The following is a 20,864-nucleotide window of genomic DNA, read 5'->3' on the forward strand; positions in this document are numbered from 1 at the left end:
TTAGGAAAACTGTGTTTCTTTTCTAGTGATACAGCACCCTTAAGATACGTTGACTGGTAAAGGAAAGGAAATGCATCAGCTTTCATTCCTTTTAATGCCACTTCTTCAAATTTTCTTTGTAAAATGGATAATAATATATACTCATAAGGTTGTTGAGAGGATTAAATGAGTTACCACATTAAATATCCATAGTAAATCCTGGTACACAGTAATTGCTGTCAGTATTGTCCATTCTAATGTTATTATTGGCATCATTGATGCATTAAATGAGAATATGTGACATTTTAGGAGGAGGTACACCCTCTGCTTTTAATTAATGTTTCTTCCCTATATGCTTTGTTCATCACCTTTTTCTGACCTGTTTATGTCTCAGACTGTAATATGCCAAAGATTCAAGGAAAACTAAGGCTTCGGTATCTCATGAGGAAGTAAAATATGAAAACAAATAATTATAGTGGCTTTTTTTTTCCTGTGGGTTGTGTATGGAAGGGGCTTTGATAACTTTAACAAGATTTTAACGTAGGTGGTCTTGTCAGGCAGATGAAGGAGGGAGGGGAAGAACATGTGAGGCAATTTGAATAGTATATACATAGGTGTAGAGAAAATTTTGTTTCAAGCATTGTGTCTCAGTATTAAAGTTTGAGGGAAAACGGCACAACACCTTAAACTTAACCTTGAACTTAGAGAATTGATGGGAAGCCATTGAATCATTTTAAATTTCACATGCATCCTTTTTTAAAGCAGTGTGAATGATGGAGACTGGATTGGGGTGGTGAGACAAGTTCACAGATTAATTCATTCAGAATTTTAGTACTAACAGGACTGGTGCAGGCACCGCATGGAGCAGTGAATAACGAAGTAAGGTCTCTGTTGTTGTTGAACTTCTATTTTTGTGGGACAGACAATAAATACAGAAGTTAAAATGGGGCATTATGATAGTGACTTGGTAACTAAGTCATGAAAGGCTTATCTGAGGAGTTAGCATGAGATTGGAAGGAAGGGACCTTCTAGCAGGCTTTTTAGTAGTGTGGAATCAGAGAGGATTTAAGAGCACTTCAAGGGTAAAGCTGATGGTTGATTGGAAGTGGGTGTGAAGGGAGGGAGGAATGTAGGGTGACTCCAAGGTTGGTTTGGTTTGGGACCAGAGACATGGGGAGGAGAAAGTAAAACATCTAGGGGAATTAGACTGCAGGTATATTGTTTTAACATCAAAAGGGGAAAAGGTAAAAGTTAAAGATCTAGTCACTGATATAAAGATAGGACAGTAGGTGAGGTAGTCAAGGGAGAAAGTTTACTGGGAAGAATGCAGAAACCAGAATCCTGAGGGAACTTAACGGAGATGAGAGGTTACTTTGTAAAGTTAAGGCTGACAGTGAACTATCAGGAGCAAAGAGAGGATGTCGGGAGAATTTTTTTTAAATGGCCAGTAGTGTCCTGATACGGAGAAGATCCTGGAAGGTATTTGACAGTTGGGCTCCCCCAGGATACTTTAAAGTCAGACAGTAAGGGCTAATGAAGGGGGTTGCAGAATAAAATGTTTAATGTTAAAGTTACACTGTTCTGCAATCTTTGAAGGGAAGGAGAGAGAATGCAGCAATAGGGATTTGCATGGTTAAATGGTTAAAGGAGAGGGTTTAAAGTGAAAAAATATGATGGCTTTAACTGTTTCTTTGCAAAACTGGGAAAGATTGAAGATGTGGAAAATATGGATAATTTTAAGAAGATGCTGGATGAGAGAAGGGAGGGGGGCACATTTGAAGGAAGAGACTTAACAGGAAGAAGGAGGTGGACATTTCATACACTAAAGAGAAGGATGGAGGAGGTTATTTAGAAGTTCTAGGGAGAATTGGGAATTAAGGGAATTCCTTCCTGCTGGCCTCAGTCTCTTTTCTCCACCACCCAGTTCAAAGGAGGACTGTGTATATGATCTAAGGCAGGAAGAAAGGATTGAAAGTTTATGCTGGTGAGGGGAGAAAAGGCACGCAGAACAGGGTAAAGATATTAATGGATGGCTTTTGAGTTCCCAACTGAGATCGCCGTAAAATGAATGTAGTAGTATCATTTTTACCCCCCTCAGGTCTCAGCAGCAGGGAATAATAGAGCAGAGAAGATAAGAGTTTTATAGTAATTCTCTGCTGGAGATTTGTGGGAAGGGTGCAGCAAAACAAGAATGCAGAGGACTTGAGGATATGCATATGAATAGTGTAGTCCCGTGAGGTTTGGGGAGGGGTGCTTTAGGTAAGATCATGAAGGGAGTAGTGCTAGAAAGTGGGGTAATAAACGGGGAGTAGAGGTATCAAAGGCTGAGAGGCCTCAGGGAGATCAAGTAAAATATAGAAGAAATTTGTAGACTATTTGCATTTAAGATTTAAATATATGTATATTCGAAATAATTGTCTTTTCTCTGGATGAAATACTTATTTTCATGAGGAATGCTTTTGACTTGTCTGATTTTTCTAACAGTCAAGAATACATATCCATGGGGAGGGCTGGTTTTTTGATGCAGTATTCTATTTTTGTTTATGATACTAATTATTGGTGAATTTGTTACCTCTTACTGGTATCTCCTCCAAAACATCCATTCTACCTTTAATTCTTATGTAATGTTTTCATTTACTTCCAAAAGTAGAAAATGTAAATGAAGAGATGTATGGGGGTTTTTTTGTTTTGTTGGTTTTTGCACTGAAGAGCTCATCAGTTTGAACTGAATCTTTTTTTTAAGATTTTATTTATTTGACAGAGACACAGCAAGAGAGGGAACACAAGCAGGGGGAGTGGGAGAGGGAGAAGCAGGCTTCCTGCTGAGTAGGGATCCTGATGTGGGACTCGATCCCAGGACCCTGGGACCATGACCTGAGCCGAAGGCAGATGTTTAACGACTGAGCCACCCAGGCACCCCAGTTTGAACTGAATCTTAGAGAACTTTGCCCTCATAAACACCTCAGTATGAAAAGAGCTGTCATACAGTCTTGGGTTCTCAACCTTTGGTACCTGGGGAACTTGGAAAAAACACTCTCCACCAGGGGAGCTATTGAATCAAGATTTGTGCAGGAGTGGGGGTGCTATGGAAGTTCTTAAAATTCTAGAAATACAAACTTAATGTTTAGCAGAGCAATTTTTGTAATGTTCCTTGCAAACAATTCAGGGGTGAATTTAGCTGAGTTTATTGACTTTTAATAATGCTTTGAATATGCATTATTATTTTCCAACTATAAAAGCAAAAATCTTTAAAGATTAAAAATGGATACATTCTTAGACGTGGGATTGCTAAATCAAAAATTTGCATATTTTTAATTGCTGATATTCATAAAGATCTTTCAGAAAGGTGTTGCCAGTTTACTGATTATTGGTAATAATATGATTCTTCTTTTCCTTACCAGTACTGGGCATTATCTCTTAAATGTTTGCAAATCAGATTGTTGATTAAAAGATTTGTTAAGTTTTTAGGGCACCTGGGTGGCTCAGTTAAGTGTCTGCCATGGGCTAAGGTCATAATCTTGGGGTCCTGGGATCGAGCCCAGTGTGTGGCTCCTTGCTCAGTGGGGAGTCTGCTTCTCCCTCTGCCCCTTCCCCCCCACTCATGCTCTCTTTCTCTCAGATAAATAAAATCTTTTAAAAAAAGATTTTTAAGTCTTTTATCAATAAGATTGGATTATGCATGTTTTTACATGCTTTATTGCCTTTATTTTTGTTGATCTAGTTAGTGCTGAATTGAAATAATTGGTCATAGGGAAGCAGCTTATAGTGGTACTCCCATCCTTCTCTTTCTTCACTGTTTCTTTCCTCCCATTGCAATTATGATGAGTTGTTTGCATTTCCTTTCTAATTGGTGGTTTTAACCTTTGTTCTACTCTACTGCTTTAATCAATTAAACTGACACTCATTTGGGGCTCTTGTCTCTTCAGGGGTCATTTTAGTCTGCAAAGGGTCACTGGAATTTATTACTTTACTATAGTAAGTCACTTTTTATGGAAAATAAGAATAACTCCTAGAGAAGAACAGCAGATGTCAGTCTTAGTTCAAACTTAAAACATGTATATATTAACAAAGTAAAAGAATAAGAAATATCCTTAACTTAGTTTCTTGCCTTTACTAATATTAGAATATTAATTTAGGTTCTCATAAGTACAGAGTGTGAAGTGTTATTCGCATTTTGAGATACTTGGTGAAAGTACATTTATAAGCAATGTGTGGGTTAAGTGTAATTATACTTGGGTCACCATTTTGCATCAAGCATGTTAGCTCTGTTTTTACAAATGATTTTTTTAGGCCCAGGATAGCTAAGAAGTGGTTTTTTTTGTTTGTTAGAATTATTTGCTAGAGGGGCGCCTAGGTGGCTCAGTTAAGTGGCTGCTCTTGATTTCAGCTCAGGTCAGGATCTCAGGGTCGTGGGATTGAGCCCGGCCCGCATCAGGCTCCACTCTTAGTGGGGAGCCTGCTTAGGATTCTCTCCTCCCTTTCTCTCTGCCCCTTCTCCTGCGCACTCTCGCTCTCAAATAAATTAAAAAAAAAAAAATTGTTCACTCTTATAAATTGTTATAAGCTGTGTTTGGGGATGTTACTCTGACGAGTTCACTATTGAGAAAGAATAACAATATGTACAAATTATGCTTATATGCAAACTCTTTAGGGTGGCATATCTTAGTTGTTGAATTAAATTTGGAATGCTTACTATTTATTTGCTTAAGTAAGTTAATTAAGTTTTTGTGATTCAGGCAGAAAAACAAGTAGAAACCGAGGAGGCAGGAGTAGTGACAACAGCAACAGCATCTGTTAATCTAAAAGTGAGTCCTAAAAGAGGACGACCCGCAGGTATGATTATTATTGTTTAAATCTCCGAGTTGTGAAGAATACTCCCATTACAGTGTTGTGCCTCAGATACTTTGGAATAGGTGGATAGGCAATTGATTATGTATTTTATATATATATAACAAATTTCAGAGGAGATAAACATGATGGTTTCTGCTTTATGTGAGAAAGTATTTTAGATTTAAAGTAATTGGGACATTTTTTTTATCTTCTGTTTTCTCTCTCCTATTTTTCCCTAGTAGCGGCACATTGAGGCTGTGGTGAGGTTAAATTCCATGAATGATGGATTTACCTTACCTCTCACTGTAGAAAGCATAAGTTTTCCAAATGGAAATTATTGCATTCTTTGCCTATGACCTTTGCTGTGTGCAGCTATCTTCAGCATTGCTTATAGAAAGTATTGTGCTAATTTGGGAAATTGGAAATAGTTTGGAAGGATATGCCTCTAATACAAAGTAAACCAAAGACAATTAACCAAAATAGAGCCAATGTTTTTCTGCCTCATAATATTCTTTGAAAAGGAGGGGAAGATGAATAATACCCAGAAAAGAAAAATCCTGAGATTTGTTTCCATAATTACTTGGAATTTAATTTTTAATGGATCAGTTAATGGTGTTAGGAAATTCAGTGAATTCTGTACAGATTTTCAAAGATGTGAATGTACAATATATACTTAAGGAGCGTTCTTTTAAGCCCTCTCAGTCATACTAAGGAGGGAATGAAAATTACTCAGTTGATCTACCACTTTTAAATATTCTGTTTTGCTCATTTGAATCATTGGAGGATATTATCTTTAAAACTTAAAAAATAAAGATAATGTCTGTAATAAACCACTAATATTCTTAGTATATATCATTTGTAATCTTTATATGTGAGAATTGCATCTTGAAAGATGATAGTTACTAATTTTTTCCCTCTGAATGTTAGCTACAGAAGTGAAGATTCCGAAACCAAGAGGCAGACCCAAAATGGTAAAACAGCCTTGTCCTTCAGAGAGTGACATGTGAGTTTATTTTTAATGTATAGTTAGTTATACACTGAATGAGGTATTTGACTTTAAATAAGTATAAATGTCTTTGTATTTATATCAGTTTTATAGGATATTTGCTGTTACTATTTTGTATTTCTAAAAATTATGGGGAAAAACTATTGAAAAGTTTTTTGTTGTACAGAAAATAAAAATTGATGGGGAATCAAAAATATGAGGGGCACCTGGATGGCTCAAGTCAATTAAATGTCTGCCTCTTAATTTCAGCTCAGATCTTGATCTCAGGGTCCTGAATTCAGGCTCCCCATTGAGCTCCATGCTGGGCCTGGTACCTACTTTACAAAAAATCTGATGTGATCATCATTTTGTTAATCTAAGACGTCTTCTTGGTATATCAGGATATAAAGATACTTAGATAATACAGGGTAAAATGTGCAATAGAGAAATTGGGCAGGGTATATGTTTAAGGAAGGTTTAGACAAAGTATTTTTGAAGCAATTTCCACAAATCTTTTCTAGATCCTTCAAAATAACTTAAAAAAAAAATACTACTAAGGGGGAGGGGCTCCTGGGTGGTGCAGTCCCTTAAGCATCTGACTTTTGGTTCCCGCTTAGGTCGTGATCTTGGGGTTGTGAGATCAGATCGAGTCTACCGTCTGGCTCTGCTATGAGCAAGGAGTCAGCTTAAGACTCTCTCTCTCTCCCCCCACCGCTACTCCCTGCCCCCCCCCCAGGCATGCTCTTTCAAATAAATCTTTAAAAAAAAAAAAATACTAAGGGGCACCTGGCTGACTCAGTTGGTAGAGCGTGTGACTCTTGATCTCAGGGTTGTGAGTTCAAGCCCCACGTTGGACGTAGAGATTACTTAAAAATAAAAAATCACTAAATTATTTTTGTAATGTGAATTTAAAATTTTAAAGTTTGGTATAGCTACTTAATCAAAATAATGTGGGTTTTTTTGCCACCTTTTCCACAGATGGATATTGTGGGTTTTATTTTATTTATTAACATATAATGTATTATTTGTTTCAGGGGTACAGGTCCATGGTTCATTAGTCTTTTTTTTTTTTTTTTAAGATTTTTTTTTTTTTTTTTTAATTTATTTGACAGAGCGCACAAGTAGGCAGAGCGGCAGGCAGAGGGAGAGGGAGAAGCAGGCTTCCCCCGGAGCAGGGAGCCCAATGTGGGGCTCCATCTCAGGACCCCGGGATCACAACCTGAGCCGAAGGCAGACACTTAACGACTGAGCCACCCAGGCGCCCCTGTGATTCATCAGTCTTACACAATTCACAGCGCTCACCGTAGCACATACCCTCCCCAGTGTCCATCATCCAGCCACCCATCCCTCCCACCCCCCCACCACTCCAGCAACCCTCAGTTTGTTTCCTGAGATTAAGAGTCTCTTATGGTTTGTCTCCCTCTCTTGTTTCATCTTGTTTCATTTTTCCCTCTCTTCCCCTATGATCCTCTGTCTTGTTTCTCAGAATCCTCATATCAGTGAGATCATATGATACTTGTCTTTCTCTGACTTATTTTGCTTAGCATAATACTCTCTAGTTCTATCCACATCATTGCAACACAGATGGGTATTGTTTATGTGGCTTTTCTGGGTAGAAACTTCACCAGGAAGGAGAGAATGTATATTTAGACAAAGGGCAAAACTCTTTTTAGCTATTGTGTTTAAAGATTTTATAGAGAAGGCTCAAGCAAGTAGGTCATTTAAGAGGGGATTTACAGTGTTTTGAATGAAACATTTTTATAGGAGATTTTTTTTTTTTTTAAGATTTTATTTATTTATTCATGAGAGACAGAGAGAGAGAAGCAGAGGGAGAAGCAGGCTCCCAAGGAGCAGGGAGCCCGATGCGGGACTCGATCCCAGGACCCTGGGATCATGACCTGAGCCGAAGGCAGACGCCTAACCATCTGAGCCACCCAGGCGCCCCATTTTTATAGGAGATTTTAGTTACAGAACACTGAAGCATTGGTACTTTTCAACTTTAAGAGTTTTACTTTACTGCCAAGCTAGCTTTTAAAGTATTCTCAAATATAGTGGCACAGAATTACAACATGGTTTTAACTACTGTAGTGAAATTAAGAAATTAGGTACATGCAGGTGAGGGTGTTTTGTTTTGTTTTGTTTTTTGACATACCAAATAGGGGTGCCTGGGTGGCTCAGTTGCTTAAGCCTCTGCCTTTGGCTTAGATCATCCCAGGATCTAGTCCCACATCGTGCTCCCTACTCAGCAGGGAGTCTGTTTCTCCCTCTCCCTCTGCTCCTCCCCCCCTGCCCCCCCCCCCCCCCCCCCTGCATTCTCGTGTGCGTGCTCTCTCTCTCCTTCTCTCTCAAATAAATAAAAATTTTTAAAAGGATTTTTAAAAAACTAAAAAAAAAAAAAAAAAAAAAACCACCACAAATAGCTCTCACTCATTCCCTGCCTAATCTAATCGTGGCATCAGGCATAAAGTCTAGGATTTAATGATTGCTATAAGGCCCTGGTTGGAGACTTAGGAACTGAAAACACCAGTTATCTGCTCCCCTCCTCTCCCCTTTATCACACACCTAGGTCTAGGATAGGGATCCAGAAGAACTAAATGCTCCTATTTGGAAAGGGGAATATTAAAAGCCATACAGCAGTCATTGTTCCCTAAGAAATCTAGAATTCTGGAAAATATTGTGAGATCTCCCTATTTCATGTATAAGGAAGTTTCCCTTGATTAGGCCCAGTTTGTCTTGCTCTAAACCATTTCTCTTCATGGCTTTTAGCCAATCTTGTGACAGTTGTCTACTTTTCAGTATTCTCCTTAGTTGTATCTGAAAAGGTCAGTGGAAAATATCCTCATCAGCTGGGTGGTATTGTGTCTGGTTTCAGGCTATAGGGTGTTGGGGACCCAGGGTTCCTTTTTTAATCTCCATTAATTTCTCCTGATGGAGGCTGTTACTTTCGGTAATAATACCTTATGGCCTGTGGGTTTTAGTCAACTTCATGCCCAGTGGTCTTTTCATAGGATTTTCTCAGACTTGCTTTTTTAAATTTATTTTTCCCCCACCGCCACCCCCAGACATGCTTATCTTATTATATACTTAATTTACACTCCCTTTAGTTTACAGGTTTTCCTGAGAACGCTTTGGTCCTCTTCCCTAGAAACTGTTCATCTGAAGGACCAAGGTAGCCCAATTTGACTTACTAAAGAAAGGCTGGCAGTTTACACCTTTGATGGATCTTTGACCCCAGTCTTTTTCTGAATTTGAAAATTTTTTACAAGGTGGAGGGGACTTTCAACACTGAAATGCATGGAATTTTTAGGTTCTCCTTTTGTCATTTTGCTCTTTTTTAAACTTGTTTCTTTCTTGAAGTGCCCTATTTATCCTGCTAACAACCTACTCAAGATGCTAGCATTCTATCTTGAAGCCTTTTCACCCAAAGCCACTGAATTTTCTTTCACATTATCGCAGGTGACCGTGTTACCCATTGTATAAAAATATATTAGGATTTTCCATTTCTCAGCCCCAAAGTCAGTGTCACATGTTTAAAGTTTTTACATAAATGTCTGTATCCATGTTATATATAGGTTCGGCACCAGCCATGGCTATCCTCAGCCATGTACCTGAGCACAAACTCTGGAGTACAGAGCTAAACTATAGAAGCCCTTCTGAAAGTTCTGTTCTCCACCTTGAGAACAGGATGTGTTAGTGATAGCTTTTTTGCAGTGAGTCCTGAAATGACAAGATAGTGGAATAGAGCCCAGAAAAGCTGAAACCATCTCATAATCTGCATGTAAAACAAGAAATATTTGATACAAGCCACTGAGATATTTGGAGTTGTATTTGCATTAGTTGTTGCTTATGTTAACATATTTTTAACTGTTTACTAATAGTTTCCTACCGTGCCTTCACCTGTTAAAAAGGGAAATTGTCACTATGGAGAAGTCTGTTTTTCATGAAGGACCACTGGGAAAATACTTGTTTGTAGCAAGCCATGATAGTTAAGGCTGTGGCAGTCTGCTTTGGTATTGTTCAAAAGCCTTTGAAATACTAATCCCATCTCTTATGACCTTATGGTACACTTCTTAATCTATGTTTAATAATTTTTAAAAAGCTGCATGGTATTCCACTGTATGTACAATTCTTAACATCTGTCTCAGGTATGGATACATCCTTTTAAAAACACTGTCATCTATTCTGTACATGTGCAGATATACTGGTTAGAATACATTGCTGGAAGCAAATTTGCTAGTTCAGGGGTATTTGGATTTTTAATATCTGCTTCCATTGAGGGGATATTTTGGGCGAGGAATTGGTCAGTATCTCTTAAGAGCCATGGAAATGCTTTCTGTATTTGACTTGGTATTCTCATATCCATGAAATTATCAAAATACTCACATTTGTGAAAATATTGAAGAAAGTTAAAATGATTTTACATGCATGCCTTTTCTATCGATTAGAAATTAACGAGGAAACCCATGTGACATTTGAAAATAAGCATAGCCAATGATGGTTATGTGACAAGGAAATTTCTAAAGAGATTAAAGAATCAATTTTTTTCTCTTCCAATTTAATAATCTCTTAAAGGTTCAAGGAAGCAGTTGTCTGGTAGGTGGTCACTGGATTTGGAACCGTGATACTGGGCTAATTATTTGACCTTTCACACCATCATTTTCTCCTTCGTCGAATGGAATGGGTTGGACTAATGATCTGAAGTCTCTTCCACCTCTCAGATCCATTGATATAATTGTATAGTCTTCGAAAATCTCAGTGAAATTACTAGATTAGTAAAAAGATTAATTTTTTAAACAGCTTGTCCAAGCTTCAAGTTGTATTTTTTTTATGGGATGGCTTTAGTTGAATGTATATACCATGAAAGTAATTATATGGTCAGCAATGGCATCATTTGGTTCTCCTAGAGCCTGTCATCGTACCATAAATACTTGTATTTATTTCTGCTGTACTAGTTCCCATAAAGATCATCCAGTAGTAACATTAGGCTTACTGAGCAATTTTGGTAGTTTTGACTTAGTGATGTCTGTAATTCCATTGGTGATGGGAATGCTTAGTGCTAGTGAATTCAGCACTGTTACGTATTATGCTTAATTACCATATATTTTATCATTATATGCATAAGTTTGGGAGCCTTTTACCTTGCAAAGTATTTCTTTGAATTCTAAAGTGATCCTATTTGATCATAAGCAGTTCACTTCTGCAATTGTATTTTTCCCAATCTGTGTACTTTTTAAACATGTTATTCTTACAATTATGTAGAATATAAGATCCAGGTGTCTCACCCATCTTCTGTATTGCTGTATCCCCACAGTGAAGAATTACCTTGGGACGTAAGATCATATTAGGTAATTTTTTCAGCAAATACAGAACATTACAAAAAGCTAGGAAAACAAAGGGAAAAAATCACTTTTTTATTACCTTAATGCCACTGTAATTTTTGTATTTTCTAATTTATATGAAAAGGATGTTCTTTTTTCCTTTTATGATTGGATGGTAAAGACATTTCGTTATATTTTACTAGAAGATACATTAAATTTGTCTTTAAGTAAAAATTTATTGCTTCCTGTTATCTGGTTAGGAGAGTATGGTTAAAAGACAGCTAATAATGATTCCCAAAAAAACTACTTTACATTGCTGTATTCTCTAAAATAGGGTAACTGAAGAAGACAAAAGTAAGAAAAAGGGGCAAGAAGAAAAACAACCTAAAAAGCAGCTTAAAAAGGATGAAGACGGCCAGAAGGAAGAAGATAAACCAAGAAAAGAGCCAGACAAAAAGGAAGGGAAGAAAGAAGTTGAATCCAAAAGAAAAAATTTAGTTAAAACAGGGGTCACATCAACCTCTGATTCTGAAGAGGAAGGAGATGATCAAGAAAGTGAAAAGGTACAGTGTTTATCAAGTAAAATATTTGTTCTATTTTTAGTTGCCTATGTAGTTCTTATTTTTTACCTAGTAAGCTTTCAGTATCTCATAGTATGAGTGTGATTAAAAGTAAAACTGAATTTCTCTACCTTTGTAAGCTTGAACTAGCTGTTTTTTTATTGGACATTCTAAATCTGTCACCTTTTCACAATTATAATGTGGAAATCAAATGTTATATAATAAACTTCCAATAACCCACTTATCTAGAAAAGTAGAAATTAAGCCAAATGGACTGTGACCAGTGAAAACAGATATAAAAGAGATGCATTTATACATTTTTATTATTTACTACAATGAAATTCTTAGCATTCTTCAGGCCTATTTTAGTGTACATTTATCAGTGGTATTTTATTTGAATGCCACAGTTGTTTAGGAATTTGATTAAAGCTATACATCTTTTTATATAGAGAAACACAAGTATAGTGTATAGCCTTGGAGATCTACAGACCCAGGTCATGTATCTTTGTTTTTCTTATTTCTTAATACTTTCTTTAGAAGCCAAAATTTTTAATTGGATAGCTTGAGCAATGTACTTGTCAGTAACAGGTACTCGTCAGTAAACAAACAGGTCAGAACCATAATATAGAGAACCACAGTACAGCTGGCAAATAGCCTGACATACTTTTTTTTTTTTTTTTTTTAAGATTTTATTTATTTGCGAGAGAGAGAATGAGAGACAGAGAGCATGAGAGGGAGGAGGGTCAGAGGGAGAAGCAGACTCCCCGCCAAGCAGGGAGCCCGATGCGGGACTCGATCCCGGGACTCCAGGATCATGACCTGAGCCGAAGGCAGTCGCTTAACCGACTGAGCCACCCAGGCGCCCAGCCTGACATACTTTTATTCCCCGAGTCATCGAGGGCAAGTTCAGACAGCAACATGTATAATTCTGAGATTTTTTAAGTATTAGTTGCTTTTTTTCCTCCCAAGATTGTAATCCTAGAAGCACTTGTCCCTGACTTGATAGTTAACTAAATTCATCCTAATTCTCAAAACAGAAGAGAAAAGGTGGAAGGAACTTTCAAAATCCTCATAGAAGGAATATGCTGAAAGGCCAGCATGAGAAAGAAGCAGCAGATAGAAAACGCAAGCAAGAGGAACAGATGGAAACTGAGCAGTAAGTATTTTTTTATTCTAAATTTTGATTTCCTTTTTAAACTAGCATGAAATTTTTAAATGACAGAATCTCATTTTCCGGACCATATGAAGCCTTTTAGAGAAGTGACTTTTCCCAGGTGTTAGAAAAAAAATCTTCATTATATGATGATAATCATGTTTTAGGCTTCATTCTTTGCTGAGTAAGAGGATGAAATTCACTGAGGTAATCACTCTGAATTATTTTTAATTTAAACTGAAAGTGCAGATAGGATTTAACTGTTAGTGGCTTTGCTGAAAATGTCCTCATCCTCTACTATTCACTTGTTAAGTATTAAATACAGAAGAGTGGTGATAATATGTTGGTGGAGAATTAAATATCCTTATTTGTCACATACCACCAGCAGGCCACTCCCAAAAGACCAGCAAAAATAATAGCAGCACAGTTGTAACCCCAAGAAGGCCAGTAAATCTAAAGGCTGATGGGGTTTGCATTAAGTGTGTGTAATATAAATCAAGTTCAAAGTTGATTTAAGTTTTGATACCTGGAGACAGTATATACAGACCATGGGGAATTTCTTTCCCCTTCAGTTTTATTCTATAAAGTAGTTTTATTAGAAGGAAAACGCACTGGCGATAATTACACTTCATGTGCTTATTACATTTGTTTTCCTAGTTATCTCGAGACTGTCACTTCCGAATTCTTTCTTTGAAAAGTGTTTTGTGAAGCATCTTGCATTATTCTGACTAAACTTGGTGGTGGTGTTTTTTTTTTTGTTAATGGAGGTGATTTTAAACACATGCTGTAGGTCACTAAGACAAACTTAATGATAAGTAGTGAATTCGTTAAGTAATTTTGTACTTTTTCTTTATAAAATACATTTGTAAGCCAAAAGTCTCTCTACAAGTATAGCATTTGACTATTCTGCTTTCTTAGTTGTTTGGAGGAGGATTATATAAGCAGTTTCATCTGCTTGAGGGGAGTAATTTAAAAATTGATCTAAAGCTCAAAAATGTTACTCCCTCTATTCTGTTAGACTTTTGACCATTTCTGTAAATTAAAGTTATTTTTTGTTACCTATCCTTTCCTATCCTTTCACTGAAAAGTTGTTGGACTGTTTGTTGCTTTTAACTTTATTGTGCTCCCCAAATTAGGATATAAAATTAGTCATTGCTTAGTAAATCTAGCCCCAACCCTTCTTCAGTATCTCAAAGTTACCTTTGTGTTTCAGTTTCTTTTTGAATGTCCTCCGAATGTAACTTTCTCAAATTCTAATATTTGTGTTTTCTTTCCTTCTCCTGTTATTACAAAACTTTGTACTTGGACAGTTTTGCTCTGTAAAGCATTTCAGATGCAGCTTGTGTGAAATGCATTATGCAAAATAAAGTTTATTGTATTGTATTCCCAGCCAAACAACATGTAATCTACAGTAATAAAAAATATATCTCATTTTGGGCTCAAAGCATTAATCCAGTTACTGAAAAGAGAATACAAGTGGAGCAAACAAGAGATGAAGATCTTGAGACAGACTCATTGGACTGAATTTCCCCCTCCCCCCCCTTGATGGAAGAATGTTGCAGATTCTAAATTGAGGACTTCATTAATGGCATTATTACTGTGTTATGATTGTTAAAAAAAAAAAAAAATTCCTGTAAGGTACACACTACATACCAAGGTCGGCCATCATTCCTGTTAAAGTTTTTTTTTACCAAGCTTAAGATGAAGCTTTGTGTTTGAAAGTTAGAAGATGGTGGTTGTACATTATTTCATTTAGAAAATATAAAAATTCATTTTGTTTTGAAGCTAGGTGTTAAACTGGAATAGCTCTTATACCCCAGAGAATGGGGCAGTTGTGCCCTTCCCTTGACATTCCTTTGTTGTTTAATTCTTTAGACTCTTAATAATTGTTTTTTTTAATCTTGAGAGATTAAACAGTAGACTTGTTAAGAAAACAAAAATGAAACTGTAACCAAAATTTTAAAATAAAGTTTTTTTAAAAAAAAAAAACCTGATTTTTAGATATTGTTTTGTTCTTGTCTATTTCAATTGGTTTATAATAGGGCCCGAACTCAAAGCCAAGGTACTAGAAATTAAGAACTCATTTTTAAATGGTTATTTTTGTGATTTGCAGTAAAATGCTACCTTTTCTTTTGTGAAATGGTATGTAAATGTCAGTGAATGTCATTTAAGTTTGATATATTAGCCAAAAAAAGCCATTTTAATACAATAGTATCATCTTTGAACAGTCTGTTTAACCTAGAAACTTAACCCCTCCAATTATCTACCCTTTTGGAGATGTGGGAAAAATTAGTGTTTTTGACACGCTACTTCTAAAAATAATTGTGATGTAGAACTCATGAAATGTTTATAGGCATTCTCTTTCCCACTGTGGTCTGCTTGTCCACTGACCCTGAAATTGGGTCTTTAACACTTTGTACTGTTGGAAAAAAATTTCACCATGACAAGTGTTAAAATTATTTGTGATGCCACTGAAAAGTTAGATTTTAGCATGTTAATTTTTACATGTGTTTTAGTAATTAATACTAATGCTGTGGCATCCCAGAGTTCTATGAATTATAGTCAATTCCTTATGACCTAGGCTATTGATTTTCTATCTTAAAAAAATTTTTAGCTTTTACCTAAGGGATTGTGGGCATTTGGTAATCAGTCACAAAGTTCCAATGTTTTGAAATATTTGTGTTAACATTTGATAGGCAGAATAAAGATGAAGGAAAGAAGCCAGAAGTTAAGAAAGTGGAGAAGAAGCGAGGTTAGTTATTTCACTTTCTAAGATGTTTAAATTAATAGGAAATTATATCCTTAATTTTTCATGTATAGGTTTTAAAATCAGTCATTTTATGTTCTTAAATCCTACAAAAGTGCTTTTTCAAATCCCTGATGAATTCTGTATACATTATATTTTGATTAGGTGCATTTGCTAAGGACTCAGGCTAGTTTTATTGCTCATTATCTAATGGTCACATTTTTGTAACATTGCCAAAAGCTAGATATTTTCCCATTTTTGACAAATCTCATGGTTTCAGATAAGAGTTTCTATTTCTGGTCACATGTGTAAGTAAGGTAAAACAGCTGTTTAAGGATTGGAATAGAGGGGTTTATTAACTGGATACAGACTGCTTATTTTAGAAACTTATGTAGCTAGATGGTGATTTTTTTCTTCAAATGATGAATGTTGTTTTCCTAAATACTTAAAATGGCAAATAACTTCTTGGTGAACTAGGCAGATTATGAAGAACATTTTTAAAAATTCAAATCTTGTCATTGTGCTTTGCCTATTAGATTTATATAGAAATACTGGTTTTGGAAAAATTATTTACTGTGTTTTAAATTTTAATTTATAGAAACATCAATGGATTCTCGACTTCAAAGGATACATGCTGAAATTAAAAATTCACTCAAAATTGATAATCTTGTAAGTCTTTATAAATACCTCATTTAAAAATATAGTACTCCTTTTATAGCTTCATATTTTTTCTCATGTTTTATAAGTATGTGTAAATTTAAGAAAAATGCGACTACTACTGGTTCTTTTGTACTGCCTTGTTTTGAGATTTTAAAAGTAAACTTTAGGACTAGATCATATAGGGTGTGGTGATTAACAGCTATGAAATTACTGTCTTGTCATGAAGGATGTGAACAGATGTATTGAGGCCTTGGATGAACTTGCTTCACTTCAGGTCACAATGCAGCAAGCTCAGAAGCACACAGAAATGATTACAACACTGAAAAAAGTAAGTGATCCAGAGTCGTGCAGAGTGTGAAAATTTCCTCATCAACAGTTCATTGAGAAGTACCATTTTACAAATCAGTGAAGAAAACAATTGTGAGTGTCTATTTTGTTTTCTCAGATACGGCGATTCAAAGTTAGCCAGGTTATCATGGAAAAGTCTACAATGCTGTATAACAAGTTTAAGAATATGTTTTTGGTTGGTGAAGGAGATTCTGTGATCACACAAGTGCTGAATAAATCTCTTGCCGAACAAAGACAGCATGAGGAAGCAAATAAAACCAAAGATCAAGGGAAGAAAGGGCCAAACAAAAAGCTAGAAAAGGAACAAACAGGTATGTGATGATAAGTTGTTTGCTGGGACTGCTTTTAAAAAATGGCTTTGATGTATAATTTCATTAATACCTTATCTAAGGTTTCATAAAGCACTTAGAAAAACAGAAGCTAAGGTTGAGCATTTCTGTTTAAATCAGTTATAATCAAGCTTAAATTAGCAGTTGCTGTTCTCTTTTCACTTAAAGTAGGAATAATTTCTGACAATAGTAGACAAGAAAGGAACTTCCCGTGTTCCCATCACTCAGCTCCTGCATTTATCAGTAAATGATCGTTGCTCTTTTTTACCCTTACCAGGTTTCTCTGTGAAGCAAATTCCAGATACGCTATTTCAACCACAAATATGTTAGGATGTATCTGTGATGGATTCTTAAATAGAACATAGTGTCATTCATTATCGGCTCCCCCAATTCCAATTTATCAGATGTCTTTAGGAGTTGGAGATTTTATTTATTAGGGAATGATGATCTAGGTCTCCTTAGAGATTTCTTAGAAATAGGATTTACAGGGATGCCCTCCTTATTTACTTAGGTAGGACACAAAATCGTGTTAAGAATCGTACTTTTGACACCTCGTTGTAAAATACCAAGGAAAGATATAAAAATGTGCATCATAGTAAAATTTTATAAGAAAGGGAATGACCAGATTAAAAGGGCCCCCCCACCCCCGCTTTTGGCGCCTGGGTGGCTTGGTTGAATGTCCAACTGTTGATTTCGGCTCAGGTCATGATCTCAAGATTGTGAGATGGAGCATGGTGTCTACTTGAGATCCTCTCTTCTCCTTTGGCCCCCCCCCCCCGCTTGTACACACATACTGTCTAAAATAAATGAAATCTTTAAAAAGCCCCCCTTTCTTGTACCCATATATAGTAACCCTGCTATTTAGTGTGCCTCAGCTACCCAAAAGATTACAGTGTAATTTCAAATAAGGTGTATTAAGTATTAGAAACTTTAGGGCCAGGTTTTATTTTTTATTTTGGCTCTTTAGAGGACATCTTAAAGTACTAGAAGCTCTAACAGTTTTTCCATTGGAACCTTTTTAAAGGTTCAAAGACTCTAAATGGAGGCTCCGATGCTCAAGACAGTAATCAACCACAACATAATGGAGACAGCAGTGAAGAAAGCAAAGACAACCACGAGGCCAGCAGTAAGAAAAAGTGAGGACGTGTTTTAATGGGTCATGTATATTTTTAATTTTTAAGTCACATTGCTGTTCCAAGGTTATTTATATAGGATTGTATTTTGATCACTCAATTCCTGAACTCAGGAAGCAAGATACAAATCAAAACGGCAAAAAGCAAAAAACTTTATAATTTACATTTAACTTGCCTGTACTCAAAGGGAATAGAGCTAGATAGTAGGAATCCAGTTTAAAGTAACTATTCATCTTTGGACTTCTTTCACTGATAACAGCTTTAATAGTGATATCATTCATACTTTCTTGCATTGTGACTGGGTAATACAAAAATAAGATCTAGAATCACAGGCTGTTTTGTATATAGCCTCTAAATAACTAGTTATTGGACTGTAGTTATCCTAGTCTTGGTTTGTTCTGCACGTTTGAAGGACTTGGAATCAAGCATCCCTTCTAATTCTGAAATTCAGGGAAATCTTATCTGTGTCTATGTCATCGACCCTCTCCTTATTAAGGTTTGTAATATGTTGGTATCACAGATATAACCTTTTCATGTTTTTTATTTAAAGCTGGAAATGATGGAAAGGGCCTGAGCCATGATGCTTCCCTGAGTTAATTTGCTTGATCTGAATATTACTTTAGGAAGAAGATACAACACGGAAAATTAAATTTTGAACAAAAAGTCAAGATTTTTTAAAATAACTTGATGATCATCAAATTATTTTAAAAATAAAAACAATGCACGGATTTAATGTGTTCTCTGACCCCCATGAAGGAGAAAAGCCCCTAATCCCACTTGACACACCTTTCTTTCCTTCCTTTAGGCCATCCAGTGAAGAGAGAGAGCCTGAAATATCTCTGAAGGATTCTACACTAGATAATTAGGTTGACATACCTGGAATATAAAGAACATTTGAAGAGTTTGTAATGGTTTTCATTTGAAATATTTAGACTGCTGAAAGTTTTAAATTTTTATAAGCATAGGTTTTGATGTTGAAAACTTGTTTTGAGGGAGAAAAATCCCTTTATATTTGTTTAAAAGTAATTAAACATTATTGCTAATTGTACTTGTGCAGTATTAACAGCTACACTATTCAGTAAATGTGAGGGAAAACCCATTTAGGAAATGTTAAACTGCTTTTCCAGACATTTGGTTGTAGCATAATTTCAATTAGTGTGTGTATGTTAATGTGTAATAGTAGAAAAAAGTTACATTTTTAAAACTGCTACTTGTATAAACCTTTCCTCTTTTCCCAAATACTGTGGGTTTTGTGCATAGTTTTTACAAACCTTGGATTTACCAGACTGTCTTTTCACTGTTTGTGGGTTTTGTAGAAGTTACGCATTTTTATGGTAGATAAAATGTTACTTCTATACAAGTACTCACTCCTTTTATCAAAAGTTAATTTTAATTTCACAGTCTACATTGTGCTACATCATCCTGCTGCTTTGTAACAAACAATTTGTGGTCTGTTTGCCTTTTGTATGACAACTAGAGATATCCAACTGACAATTCTACAAGGTACAAAACTCATGCTAACTTTTGAAGGTAACTTAGTTTTATGGCTGGGAAGTCAGTGAGGTCACGTGACTTCTACAGCAAGGAGAAGGGGGTATGTTTAGGAATGAATCTGGCTTTAGGGTTCAGCCATCTGAGATCCTTTACAGGCACTAATAGCTGAAACTAAAAAATGATAAAAGTTTATTTTTGAGAACTGTCTCACGTTTCTGAATTTTTAAAAAGTCACACTCATTAAGGAAGTCACTAAGTATTTTTTTAATTGGGAAAAAAAATTCCATGATTCTTATGCAGTAAATAGTAGAAGTAAATGCTATATAAGAAAAACTAACCTATTTGAAAACATGGCTCTATCAGAAGGGGATTCTTAGAGATCCTCCATGTGACAGAATTGTAAGTAGAAAATATATGTTGCTCCGAGGCAGTTAAAGTAAAGGAGTACTTTGGTAGTCTGTATATTCATATATATGGACTAAATCAGGGTAAACCAAGGTTAACAAAATTTAAGGGTAACTTAACAGATAGCATTTTTAAGATATTTTGATTATTAGGTCAGTTGGTGGTTTCAGTAGCTAAAAGACTTCTCATGTTTTGAAAATATGAATACGGAGAAGAGGCTTAATACCAGTGTTTGCATGTGACATGCATTGTATGTTCTGACCTCTCAGATAATGGTTTTCATCTATAAATGAATAGTTTGAATTATTTCAGTAATTGGAGTTTTGCTTTTTGAGAGGTCTTACAATGGAACTGGGACCTACTGTTTTGAGGGAACTATTGATACTACATTTTATCTGGTCCTTAATACAATTTAAATTTGGACAGACTTAATCTAGTTAAGCCATAAGTGTCAACATTGTAAACTTGTTTTGATTAAAGGATTTTTCTATCAAACTCTACTAGTAAATTAATTATTTGCTATTTACAAAAGTGGTTTTGGAATTCTGGATTTGCTTCCAAGGGAGTAATTTCTTGGTTAGCTTGGTATAGAGATTGTGTTGTCTGGGGAGATAGATAGGGTAACTAAATATAGTAAGCTAAAAATGCTTGTTATTTTATTCTATAACCCAGCAACACAGCAATATAGTTTACTAGGAAACCACAGAATATTCAACTTCAGGAGATACATATAGCAGCATTCTGATAATTTATGTATGTTTTTTTGGGGCTGGCCTTGCTCAAAACAGTTGATTAATACAGTGTGAAAATATAACTGCCCTTCCATTTTCTGTTGGGTCATAAGCTGATTCACAGGTAACTACCACTCTCCGAACTCTTAAGTCATAAATACTAAACTTTCAGGAGCATTTGCTCCATTTTAAT

At 35.8% G+C, this 20,864-nt stretch overlaps 1 protein-coding gene across 5 annotated transcripts in view; it reads left to right on the plus strand.

The window, feature by feature from the left end:
• The window catches only part of PSIP1 (PC4 and SFRS1 interacting protein 1), a 40,237-nt gene extending 19,802 nt beyond the window's left edge, over positions 1-20,435 (plus strand). For 2 of the 5 annotated variants that reach the window (XM_034987957.1, XM_034987956.1), the window contains 10 exons: positions 4,716-4,812; positions 5,737-5,812; positions 11,447-11,675; positions 12,710-12,828; positions 15,522-15,577; positions 16,170-16,240; positions 16,458-16,559; positions 16,677-16,890; positions 17,933-18,044; positions 18,847-20,435. In XM_034987957.1, the coding sequence (XP_034843848.1) occupies positions 4,716-4,812; positions 5,737-5,812; positions 11,447-11,675; positions 12,710-12,828; positions 15,522-15,577; positions 16,170-16,240; positions 16,458-16,559; positions 16,677-16,890; positions 17,933-18,044; positions 18,847-18,907 (1,137 nt within the window). In that variant the 3' untranslated portion in view covers positions 18,908-20,435. Of the gene's footprint in view, positions 1-4,715; positions 4,813-5,736; positions 5,813-11,446; positions 11,676-12,709; positions 12,829-14,135; positions 15,578-16,169; positions 16,241-16,457; positions 16,560-16,676; positions 16,891-17,932; positions 18,045-18,846 lie in introns of those variants that run through there. The other 3 variants (XM_034987959.1, XM_034987958.1, XM_034987960.1) reach the window with 3 other exon arrangements.
• The last annotated feature ends 429 nt before the right edge of the window (positions 20,436-20,864 follow it).

The sequence above is a fragment of the Mirounga leonina genome, unplaced genomic scaffold, assembly GCF_011800145.1.
Source record: "Mirounga leonina isolate KUSES-001 unplaced genomic scaffold, KU_Mleo_1.0 Mir_447, whole genome shotgun sequence".
NCBI lineage: Eukaryota > Metazoa > Chordata > Mammalia > Carnivora > Phocidae > Mirounga > Mirounga leonina.